The 12,097-nt window shown below is 45.4% G+C and overlaps 1 protein-coding gene across 1 annotated transcript in view; it reads left to right on the forward strand.

The window, feature by feature from the left end:
- cadps2 (Ca++-dependent secretion activator 2) overlaps positions 1 to 12,097 on the forward strand; it is a 55,933-nt gene that overhangs the window by 10,672 nt on the left and 33,164 nt on the right. The window contains exons 4-11 of the mRNA XM_019881766.1: positions 41 to 133; positions 527 to 760; positions 1,135 to 1,256; positions 2,132 to 2,243; positions 2,332 to 2,471; positions 6,316 to 6,382; positions 6,477 to 6,585; positions 6,660 to 6,863. Coding sequence (XP_019737325.1) covers positions 41 to 133; positions 527 to 760; positions 1,135 to 1,256; positions 2,132 to 2,243; positions 2,332 to 2,471; positions 6,316 to 6,382; positions 6,477 to 6,585; positions 6,660 to 6,863 — 1,081 coding nt within the window. The remainder of the gene's footprint in view (positions 1 to 40; positions 134 to 526; positions 761 to 1,134; positions 1,257 to 2,131; positions 2,244 to 2,331; positions 2,472 to 6,315; positions 6,383 to 6,476; positions 6,586 to 6,659; positions 6,864 to 12,097) is intronic.

A 12,097-nucleotide genomic window follows, 5' to 3' on the forward strand; every position in this document is an offset into this window, starting at 1 on the left:
TTGCTCTCTTATGGCTTTATAATTGCTCTGCCGTTTTCTTTTCTCCTTCCAGCTGGACAACATGGACGAGCAGGCGGCGCAGATTCGCCGAGAGCTGGACGGGCGATTGAAGCTGGTGGAAAGAATCGTCACGGTGAGAAGCAATCTGGTCCCTGCCCCAAGTGTCCGCGACGGCTTCGGACGAGTGCTAACACTGGAATGCGTTTTCCCCTTGCTTGGACGCGGGTCCCCCTTTGGAGCCGGCCTCGCCCGAAAAGGCAACGTGGGTCCCCCCCAGCCCCCTTCCCATGGGCTCATCACCTGTGGGAGGGGCCAAAGGGTTCGGGTGCCCCATGAGCTGGGCAGTCTCATGCCCGACTACAGAAACTAGCTCAAGGCAGGCGTGGGCGTACTTATTGCCTCCGGCAGAGGTTTGCAGACGTCCTGGGGGGGTTGCTCCTCCTCCGTCAGAGCTGCGGCCCGTCGTGGCTCACTGAACTGGAAAACCCAAAAAAATCCCCCTCTGACGACGTCGCTTGTCCCACAGGAGAGGAGATGCCCGAAGTTCGTGTCGCCCGACATGGATGCCCTCTACGCCGACGAGCTACGCTCGTCCATCAACCTGTTGATGGCCAACTTGGAGAGCCTCCCCGTGTCCAAAGGAGGAGCCGACTTCAAGCAGAAGCTCAAGCGCTCCTCGCTCAACAACTCCTTCCTGGACCTCGGCGACGAAGTGGACGTCTTGTCCAAGTCGGACGTCTCGCTGTCCTTCACGCTGGAGGTGAGCGGCGGTCAAACGGCGATGTCTTGGCCAAATCATTTGACGCATCCGATTTGCCAGGAATTGTTTGACAACATGAAATTTGGTTAGCGCATCTTTCATGAGTGGATCCACAAAAAAAAAAAAAAAATTGTTTCAAGAACCCATGCTTGCAAAGGCACCGAAACTCCGCCATTTTGTTTTGCAGCGGCCACTGCATCAAAAGTCATTGCCAGGCGTCATTTTGGCCCCTTCCGGGGCATTTAAAAACAAATCGGTCCTCAAACTTTGTCCGACTGCGACCACATATTTAACTTACTCGACAAAAGTCCAAGCAGTCGTCTGGAGAAGCTCGTCGGGCTGCAAAGTGTTGAGCGTGCGTGCGGTGTGTTCAGGTGCTGGTCGTGGAGGTTCAGGGGCTGAAGTCGGTGGCTCCCAACAGGATCGTGTACTGCACCATGGAAGTGGAAGGAGGCGAGAAGCTGCAGACGGACCAGGCCGAAGCCTCCAGACCCCAGTCAGTCCCTTTATCCTCCCAGCTCGGCGCATGCTCGCTCACCCGTCAACTGCGCTGCTTGTTACGCCCAAAGTTGGGCGGACAATGTCGAGCGTGAAAGTCTTTACTTCCACCGCTTCCCTTTTTGTTTATGCAAAATGAGTGAACGCGCTTGTACGGAGCCCCAGACAAGACATGGAGGAAAAAAAAAATCCAGAAACTACTTTGGAACAGCTTGAAAGTCACTCGCATCAGCAGCTTGCTTGTCAGGGTAAGCAAATGGAGCGCACCCTTTGTGAGAAACAACCATACGCCCTGTCCTGCAAGTGAGTTAAGGTGCGCTCCATTTGCTTACTTCACTGACTGGGAATCGGATTCATATTTGTCATTTGCCTTTTATGCACACATTGTACCAAACTAGTATTCCGGATGTACTTGATACATCGATATTTGTCATTATAATTTTCTATTTTGAGCCCACACTAGAGTATTTCCCAGCAACGTATTGACATTTTTAGCACACGTTACAATCGATTGCCCGTCTGGGACTCTGAAATTCTGTGCTGGAAACAAGTCCCCCGACCACCACCACCACACACACGCACACACTGTAACAGCGATTTATTTCCGCTTTTCAAATGGTGGTCTCCCAGCTGCCGTGTGGTTGGTGGGGGGTCCTTGCGGTAACGAGGTCGCCCTTTCATGCCCCGACTGGCTTCCGGCACAGCCAGCAACACCGTGTGTTCCCAGAATGCCCCAATTATAACAGCGCAGATGCTCCACCCTCAAGGTTTCGTTCTCGTCTGTGTCACATTCAAGTGGTTCTGCCGACATCGCGCGCGCGGGATTGATCCAGTGCGGCCGTCTTGTAGTGTTTGGTCTTTGGTGTTTTTGAGGTGGGCCACGCAGGGCGACTTCTGCACAACGCACCCGCTGCCTTCCGTCAAAGTCAAACTCTTCATGGAGAACACCGGCGTTCTGGCCCTGGAAGACAAGGAGCTGGGCCGAGTGAGTCCCCTTCGAGCTCTGACTGAGACTTTTTCCGGTCGGCGACCCGTCGAATCTAACGCGCTTGCGGGTGGGGGCCCCCTTTCAGGTGGTCCTGAACCCCACCACCAACGGGCCCAAGCAGGCCGACTTCCACCGCATGCTGGTGCCGAAGAACAGCCAGGACGCCGAGCTGAAGATCAAACTGGCCGTGCGTATGGACAAGCCGCCCAACATGAAGCACAGCGGGTGAGTTGGCAAACGACCCCTCACTCCCATTCGGTCTCAAGGTTGCGTGCTCCAATTTAGACAAATGAATGCCACAAACTATAAAGCAACAAAAACAAAAATGACAAACTGCTTTTGATCGCAAAGTAAGAATTGATTGACAGATATGCTAACCAAGAAACCGGCCAATGACACGCCTCATAGCTCGAGTTTTTTTACGCGCGTTTGTCTTTTCTCACAATCGGCACAAACACTTTTTCCTGTCCTGCCTACCGCTACATCCATACGCTGTTCGAGTGTCAGGTCCCCAAACCTATCCGACTTCCGACGTGACGGCATTTTTCTCCCTCATACTCGACGCCACGAGCAGAGATTCGCCTCCTAATTGTTATCCTCTACTCAAAAGCTGTGCTGGTGTTTGTGCGTGTGTGTGCATGTGGACTTGATTAATATTTCCCAAGATTTCCTAAATGAAGAGAACAGTTTGAAGTTGGACTTTGAAAGATGAGGAACTTTTTTTGTTGAACGTCTCATTCTCATTCATTTTTTCACACTTTTTGAAAGTGCTGTAAAAACTGTTTTTTTTTTCTTCTTCAGGTTTCCCTGAATGCTCCACATGTAAATATTTGGGCGTTTGAATCTCTTGAGAAATGTGGAAGGTGAATTGATGACTGTCAACAAAAAGAGGAGAATCACAAGAATAATTTGTCGGGGTGCAGACTATCAATTGTGACGTTATCCTCATCCGGTTGTCGGTTCACAGACGTTGTTGACCATCAAACATTTAAGTGCTGAGTGCGTTTGCCAACCAAAACGGGAGCACCAAGCACACGAACAGAGCCGCAGATCACTCAGATGAAGTCGAAGCGAACATGCGTTCACCACTTTGAAGTTGAGTGTGCAGACATCTCCCTCTGCTGGCGAACGAGGGAAGTGGCACAAGGCGGCTCTTCTGTAAAAAAAAAAAAGCAAAGCAAACTAAAATATATCGAAGTACACACACACACACACACACATTCATATTTTAAATCTGTTAATTAACTGTATTAATTTATACAGATTTGCACCGATTAATTCGGCATTTTGGTGATGATTACGTCGACCTATTTTAGCCCCTCACAACCCCTTAAATATTCAATTAATTAAACAAAGTACTACAATGAGGTATCAGGATACCTCATTAACATTTTTATGTTGTAAAAAATTACAAAAATTGTATTCATTGAAAGATGTTAAAATATATTAAAACTTAAACACGTCTCGAGGAAGTCTTTTTTTGTAAGAAACTAAAAAAAAAAAAATCTTTTTCCAGAAAAAAAAATTTGAAATATTATCAGATACTTAAGTGTCAATCAATTCAAAACGTAAATACCTTCAGTGGCAACATATCAAAGTAAATATTTATTTTAAACGGATTTTTATGAAATGGAGATTTCGTGAGCTACTACAAATCATTACTTGTTTATTTTAAAATAAAAACGATTAATTTTATTGAAATATTATTATATTAAAATACACCCTAAAATGAAATACTGTATTTAAAAAAAAAAAAAAAAGGTGTTGACCAGATGTTTTCTTTTTTAAAATCAAAAGCATAACTGGAATATTTTTTGTACTCATCATGAGGTACAAATAAAACTTTTTACACTGGACTTAAATGAAATGACAAAAATGTATGTTAACAAAAACCGAAATATATACACACATTTAAAAAAAGGCTCTCCAAACTTGGCTGTACAACGTATTGACCGCAAGATGGCAGCAAGACATTGTTTTGAAATGTGAAAAGCCCGCGTACGCGCTCGTACCTACTTGACTGTGCTCCTCCAAGGCCTTGAACGTCTTCTGTTGCCATGACAACTCCAAGTTGATACCCGAGTGCTTCCCAGGTGGCTACTTGATGAACTCAAATGGCAAATTTGCAGATGGATGCAATTGCAATAAGCTCGCTTCCACTCGCTTTTTTTTTTTCATTTGTCGATATTTCCAGACGTAATTGACACCGTTGCGCAGTTTTTTTTTTTGTCGTTTCGCTTCACGTCAAGCAGTCATTCACCTGTCTGCCGTCCTTTACTTTTCTTTTTGAGTCAAGTCAAATAGATTGGTCACGTTCTCATCTTGGCGATACGATAGAAAAGGCAGAACTCACACACGCACACATGTGCGTTGCCACGACAATACGACGGCTGGATTTATCAAAATCTAAACCCGACTGGCAATACTGGCATCACATGGTGATGAATAAATGTTGACTTGAAAAGCAAAAGAGCAAAAAAAAAAAAAAAAAATGAAAGGATCGTTGAATCCTTTCATTTTGGTGAAAACTCCGGATTTAATAGCGCTGAGTGATGACTTCCACTAATTTCTTGACCATTTCCAGTTTGCAGTCAGAACACACAAAAAAAAAAAACAATGTGCGACACAAAATGGAAATTAGCTACAGTTTGAAAATGTCCTTTTGTTCCAAGATATTTGATTCATAAATTATATTTATTTATTTATTTTAAAGTGGGAGGAGGAATTTAAGCCTCTGTAAATTTATACCGAATACTTCTACACATTTTGTTCAGTTTGATTTGTTTTCATTTCCAAATCATGCCGCATCATCCGCCACATATTTAACTGTGTTCATATGATTAGGATGACTATTTTTCTTTGAGCGAACCGAGCCGCAATAAGGATAAAAGGGGTGTCGGCTGGGGCCGCTTTGCGCCGAAATGATTTGTGTGGAGTGGCTGAAGAGTTGACACGTGTTGACCCGCTTTGCGCTCCGGCCTTGACTGCAGCCTTTTCTTCGCTTGCTTGCTTTCTTTTTCCATTTTTTTTCTTTTTTTTTTTTTTTTTTTTACCGCCTGATTGATTTTTGTCTCCCGCTTGCGTTCACGCTGACAGCTTCGACTTTTGCCAAAGACCCGTTCCGCACGTCCAGATTCATTTTGATGCAATACATTAACACCGACAGCTTGTTGTGATCGGAAATGCGTGAAAAATACAAGACTTTCTCGGGGGGGGGGGTACGTAGTAAAATTTTGACTATGTAGATTGTTTTTGTTTGTGGGGGGGAAATCCTATTTATTTAATTTTTTTTTAAAAAATGCTCATTGACTTTTACAAAAAATATTTTTATCAAAAACTATACAAGGGTTTTTTTTGTGTTACAATTGTACAACTATTGTTTTTTTTTTTTTAGTTCAAATGTGTTTGAAATGTTGCATTGTGTTAAAATAAATCAATGCAAGCAAAGTCACAGAATTTTATGAACATAACAATTTTAATGTTTTCAATGACCCTTCTCAACGTTTTTTTTTTTAAGATTAAAACACGACTGTTTTTTTTCACCATTTGACCAAGTCTTCCAGCTTGATATCAACGACTGTACCTCATCATTGAGCTTTCTCAATTGATTAGAAATGTATTTTTTTAAAACAGCATTTATGTTTATTCGACTATGAGGGTGGACTTAACTCAACAAACTAAAAGTCAAAATAGGCAAATTGAAGTCCGTGTCAGAAAGGTTGCCGGGCACGACATTTGCCGCAGTTTATGTGACTGATTTCTCAAATATGACGACGGTGAAGTCATGCAACTTCCGTGTGTCTTTTGAATTCTCCGCGTTGCTTTCAAATGGCTTCAGTTCTTCCGTGTCTTACCACGCCGTTCCAATTTGTTTGCCGTTGCATGTCGTGTTTGGCCTCCTCACTCATTCAATACCAGCCAATTCGAGACCAAGTCTAAAAAGACGTTTAAAAACGTCATTGGGGTGAACTCATTCACTCCTAATGACTCTTTAGTGACGACGTGAAGCACGTCGTGTCCGAATAGGCGCCGCGGGAATAAAACTTGCCTCGCTTTGCTTTGCCTTCAGCTATTTGTACGCGCTGGGACATCGCGTGTGGAAGCGCTGGAAAAGGAGGTACTTTGTTCTGGTTCAGGTAAGAACGGCTTGGAGTGCGCGCGTGTTCTGTCGTGGCCGGCGCCGACCGCTCCCGACGAGTCAGCCTGCAATTTTGAATGTCGTGTGCGCAGGTGAGCCAGTACACGTTCGCCATGTGCAGCTACCGCGAGAAGAAGCCCGAACCGCAGGAGCTCATGCAGCTGGAAGGCTACACGGTGGACTACTGCCACCCGCAGCCAGGTCGCCAAACCGCAAAACTCAAAGGTGTGTTCTTCTTCCTATTGATTTATGGATTGATTTTTGTGGCGGCGCAGGCCTGCAGGGCGGCCGCGTGTTCTTCAACGCGGTGCGCGAGGGCGACCTGGTGGTGTTTGCCTGCGAGGACGAGCAGGACCGCGCGCTTTGGGTGCAGGCCATGTACCGGGCCACCGGGCAGTCCTACAAGCCCGCTCCGCCCCCCCACGGCAACCACGCCAAAAACTGCGGCCCCGCCGGGAACAAGCCGGCATCGCCCATCAGTAAGTGCAGCCGCTCCTCCTTTCTCAGCGCTGATCGACTCCACAAAAAAAACAAAACATGACATGAATTCTAACAATATACAATACTGTATGTCAAACTTTTTTTTTTTTTTTGGTGGGGGAGGGGGCTCAGAAATCGGTGTTTTTGGTGAAAGCAAAACTCATGTTCGACCGCTGCTTACTAAAGAGCAGAAAAAGTGACGAGAGTCGACTCTGTTTTGGTCGCTTTTAATGTCACGATTCTGAATGCCGAAGTCGCCTCACTGCCAGGTCACAACTCGGCCAAATTCCAAAGGGCTCGCTCGCGTCAATAGTCGCAAAACAAAACTTTTTGAGATTTGGCAGTTTGGGATTTAAATTTTTTTTGTTTTTTTTCGTTTGACCGTTTTGGGGCTTTCTACTGTCGTCGCTATCCTCGTTTTATTGTTTGTTGTTGAATGAATGATTTTTGCTCCATGCACAACACTTTGTAGACAGCGCTGGTTGTTTTCAAGTGCTCACAAAATACACTTGAGTTGCGTGCGCACGTGCGCGGACCCGCATCGCTCAAGCTAATGAGTTGGCACGCGTGTACACACCCGACACGGGTGACCCGCCTCCTTTTGTCTGTCTTGTCATGAAGCCGTTTTCCACTTTCGGCATACAAATCGTCAGCGTCGCACAAACCGAACAACATCAAGAGTCCTTTTATTTTTTCTTCCTTTCCCGCATCGCCTTTGTTCACTTTTCCAATGAATTTCTGATTTGGTACTCTACTGAGGTTCAACTCTGACCTTCTCCAAGGTTGCACGTGGCGTAAAAAGCAATCTTTCAATTAACTTGTGAGAATAGTTGATTGTCACTTGAGTGTACAAAGAAGTTGCGCAATCAGCTGCTGTTCACACAAAACCCAACAGGGGGCGCCCGGGACTCTCTTGAGACTGGAAACGAAGCCAAGCGACCTTTTGACCTTGAGTAGTAAATCTTGGCACACATTGATGAGTTTAGCCTCATTAGTCGCAAGTGTAAAACTGCGAGCAGTCTTACGAAATGGCAAAAGGGTTGTCAGAAAATGATTCATTGACGAACAAAAAACTAATTGATGAATGTGATCGCGGATTAGTCCTTCCACCCGGAATTTCTGCCGCAAATGTAGCTTAGCGTTTACGATGATGCCGTCAAGCAAACGTCACGTGTCTTCGCGCTTGCGGTCTTGACGTCGGCTGTCAAAGCTTCAGACGCGACCTGCCGTGTGCCCCCCCCCCTCCCCTCCCAATGACATCCGCCAGCTGCGTCCTCGCGCCGCGCAAACTTTCTCCCGCCAAACTCCGTCGCTCAGAGAACGGCGTCCGATATCGGCCCGGCGACCTGTCCGTCCTCATCTCTGTCTCGGCGCGGCCGGCCGTTTGCGCCTCGCCGCGCTCCGCCGGCCCGATCGTCTCTCGCGCCGCCGCACCTGAAAGTGAAAGGTCGCACGTCGATAAGCTGCCATCAGCCTCCGCCGCCGCTTGTCACATGGATGTGACCGTCGCCGTGACGACCGGCACACGCCGCGGAGATGGAGAGGCCGCCGCCGCCACCGCGCGAGACTCAACCGTCACACTTCCACACGCGGCGTCTTTGTGACACCTTTCGTGTTTGTCTGATGGAGACGGTCTGAAAAGAAAAGCGGACTGCTTTTGAACCAACAAAAATCTAATTTCTGATTTTAGTTCATTTTCAGATCAACAATTGACATTAACGCTATTTTTTTTCTTCAGTGAACTCCACTTGATCATGGGGGATCAACAGAGCATCTGCTGTACATTTTTTGAATAGTTTGATCCCTTCCGTGCACTTTAAAACATGAGAAAAAATGTAAAAGAACGGATTTTTTTCCCCATTCTTCATTACCGTATTTTCTGCACTAAAAGACGCACCTAAAAGCCTTCCATTTTCTTAAAAGCTCACAGAGTGCCTTAAAATGCGCCTTGTGTATGGTCATTAGGGTAATATTTCGACCCCCCCCCCCCAAAATGGCTCTCCCCGCTCAGAGAACTCCTTCGGTTAAGTGAACTGTGTTGTTGCTTTATTAAATACGTTTTACTGACATCTGATCGTTCTGTTGGCGTTACCATGAGCGTAGCTCCATCTAGTGGATGCATTGTAGATTGCGTCTTATAATGCGATGTGCCCAATGTATGAAAAAAAAAAAACATGACAAAATAGGCCATTCATTGAAGGCGCGCCTCATCATCCAGTGCGCCTTTTAGTGTGGAAAATACGGTATTATTCCTCAGTAAAAGAAAACTCACACAAATTTGCCTGATTCAAACTGCTGCCAAAATGTTCCAGCAATCCACATGCCGTGAACTCCCATCGGTTTGTCATCCGGCATTTGCTGATTGGTACTTATTTGTCAATTATTTTGAAATATTTTTTTCCCTGACATGGTGCCAGAAAGTTGAAAATGGCAGCGGCAGTCACGCTATTGGGCGAACCTCATTCGGCGGACAAAATGATCTCGGCAGCCGCGGGATGGCCCTGCCCCAAAATGGGTGTAGCCCCAGTAAAGCCCCTCCAACGTTTTATTCTATGTTTCAAAAAGCACGGCCATTTTCTCAGCCTTAGCGTCGGGAGAGCAAAAAAAAAAAAAGATAGGATGGTCTCTCCCAGTCAAGGCGTGGGCCGGATTCCCGCCTCCCGGCGCGCGTCGCCTTGAGCTCGGCGCAGGCAATAATAAGCCGTCGGCCGCTAATCAATAACTTCATACGACTTTGACCTTGGCGTAGCCTGGAGTTGCGTCCGTCCCACTTTAATTGTTCTTGGGCGCCTCCGAACGCCGCCGCCGCGACGTGTGCGGAAAGCCGAAGACAATGTGGACCAAAAAGTCGCCATCTGGGCCGGGAACCCCCGGCCCAAAACAACTCCCCCCTCTCCCCCTCGGCCCTAACACGCGCACACGCGCGGCGGCCGGATAATAGCTGAAAGTTGCACTTGACAGGCATCAGCGCCATCAATCAATAGCGGGGCCCCCTCGCGCCGCCGCTTTGTTGATCATCGGCTCCGATCCATATGTCTTTGGTCTCTTGCTTTGTCAAATCTTCACAATCGCCGACCATGTTAAGTGACCTACATCGGAATCGCAAAGGGAGGCGCGGCCCAGGAAAAAGACGCCAATTGTGGACGTGCCACTTGGGCTGTCTTTTTGGTTTGTTTTATTTGTTTTGTTTTTTTGTGTCTTTCACGCACTGATGCGCCGCCATCTTATTGCTTGCCTCGCGTCGTGCAGCGCAACAGTGGGGGTGGGGGCGAGGGGTCGGGGGGGGGACGCCATTTCATCACGGAGGAGATGAATCGGAATTGAATGAAAATGTGCCCACAGAAGCTCCAAATTTACACGGAAACACGAGGAGCACCAAAGTATTGCGGTCACATCCAAAGGTGTGCCAGTGGCGCAAAATACTTTTTTTTTTCCCCCGCATATTGCATTTGTTTTTGTATTTTACTTCCACTTTTTATTTTGTAAGTTTGGCTCTTTCAGAGAAATAAGATAAGATAAGATAACCTTGATTTGTCCCACACTGGGGAACTTTGATCAGTTTAGAAATAATTAAGATGAAAAAAAACTACATTGGAGGCATAAAATGGGGGCAGATAGCGATTTAAAAAAATCATTTTGATTATATTGTGGTGCCAAGTCATTCAAAACCTTTTAAGATTTATGGCAAAACGTACCATGTTCGAATCGAATGTGTTATTGAACTTATTATTTGTGACGTGGCAGCCACAACCTTTATGTATATATATTTATTTTTTTTATATACATGGAGTACAGTTCTGTATATGTTGCTCTATGTGACTCGCTGTTTTGCAGTTTTTTTTTTTTTAACCTGTTTATGTTAATTGGTCGCTACTTCGCGGATTTTCGTTTATCGCGGGTGGTTTTGGTCCCCATTAACCGCGATAAATGAGGGATTACTGTATATCAATTGTATACAAAAGATATAAATAAAATAAATGTGCTCCCTCAAAAAAAAAAAAAAAGTCCGAGCAAATGTTGCCTCTGAGGTAATAGAAATAAATCCTCAATCAGAATTCCCAATTGCGTTGAAAAAAAAAAGTTATGATTGAACAACTTACAATATGTAATACTCGATCTCTAAGTAGGCTTTTTATTATTTGATTTGCTTTTGTTAAAAAAATATTTAAAGAAACGAGTCTGAAAGAAATCTGTTTTTTTTTTTTGAAGCATATTTTAATGAAAGATTATTTTTGTTTTGGAATTGGTTCGTGTTCAGAAGAAAATCATCATTTGAAAAGTATGTAATATTTCATAAGAAAAAATGTCTGTGGCTTCATTTGGTTGTACGATAGATTTTTTTTTTCAGTGGATGGGGAGGATTTTCAAATTAGTTTAAAAAACAAATCTTCAAAATAAATTCTCTGAGGGATTTTTTTTGAATGGGAGATCCCATTTATGTATCATTTCTCATGATTGTATTTTGCTGATTTTTCATTGAGAAAAACATTGCATAGGAACGTTTTTTTTTTTTTTTTTTTAAATCATAAAGCTGTCGAATATATTAACATTTTCCCGCAAAGAAAACAAATGTTAAAATAGGGAAGAAAAAAAGAAAACTTGAAAATATGTTGAGGGTCATTAAGAAACCAAAGTGACCTACATCGGAATTGGACAGGATCGCCCCCCCCACCCTGGGCACGGGCCACGGCGGAAGAAAAAAAAAAAGCAGATGAGGATCTGATTGTGGAAATTTCACTTTTGCTGTCTTTTCTCCCGCACGGGACAAAAGCCACAAAGGCGGCAAATTGTGTGGACGCGTGCACGTGGGGGTGAAGAGGCGGCGAGGGGGGGTGCCCGATTGTCTGCCAGGGTCTTCTTCCTCTTCTTCATCTCTTCTTCATCTTTGAGAAAGACAAAAAAAAAAAAAATTGGCCGCATCGCCAGCGACAGCGCGAGTCCCGCGGGCGCGGCCGCTCTTTGCGTCTTTTGTGCGGCCGCGCGCCAGAGACGCACGCGCGGCCATTAACGAACTGGAAATGAACCCGGGCGGCCTTTCCTTGAGCGCCGTCTGCCGCTCGGGCCGAGACACCCTTTTGCTTTTTCTTCCCCTCATTGTGTTGCGGTGACACGCTCGCGGCGACGCTCGTGCTCATCTCGATGCTCCGCTTTTTCACGCAACTCTTTTGAAACTCGGACTATATGAACATACTGCCGCTCCAAATTGTTTTTTTTTTTTTTTTTTTTTTTTTTT

The sequence above is a fragment of the Hippocampus comes genome, unplaced genomic scaffold (genome assembly GCF_001891065.2).
Source record: "Hippocampus comes isolate QL1 unplaced genomic scaffold, H_comes_QL1_v1.1 scaffold299, whole genome shotgun sequence".
Lineage (NCBI taxonomy): Eukaryota > Metazoa > Chordata > Actinopteri > Syngnathiformes > Syngnathidae > Hippocampus > Hippocampus comes.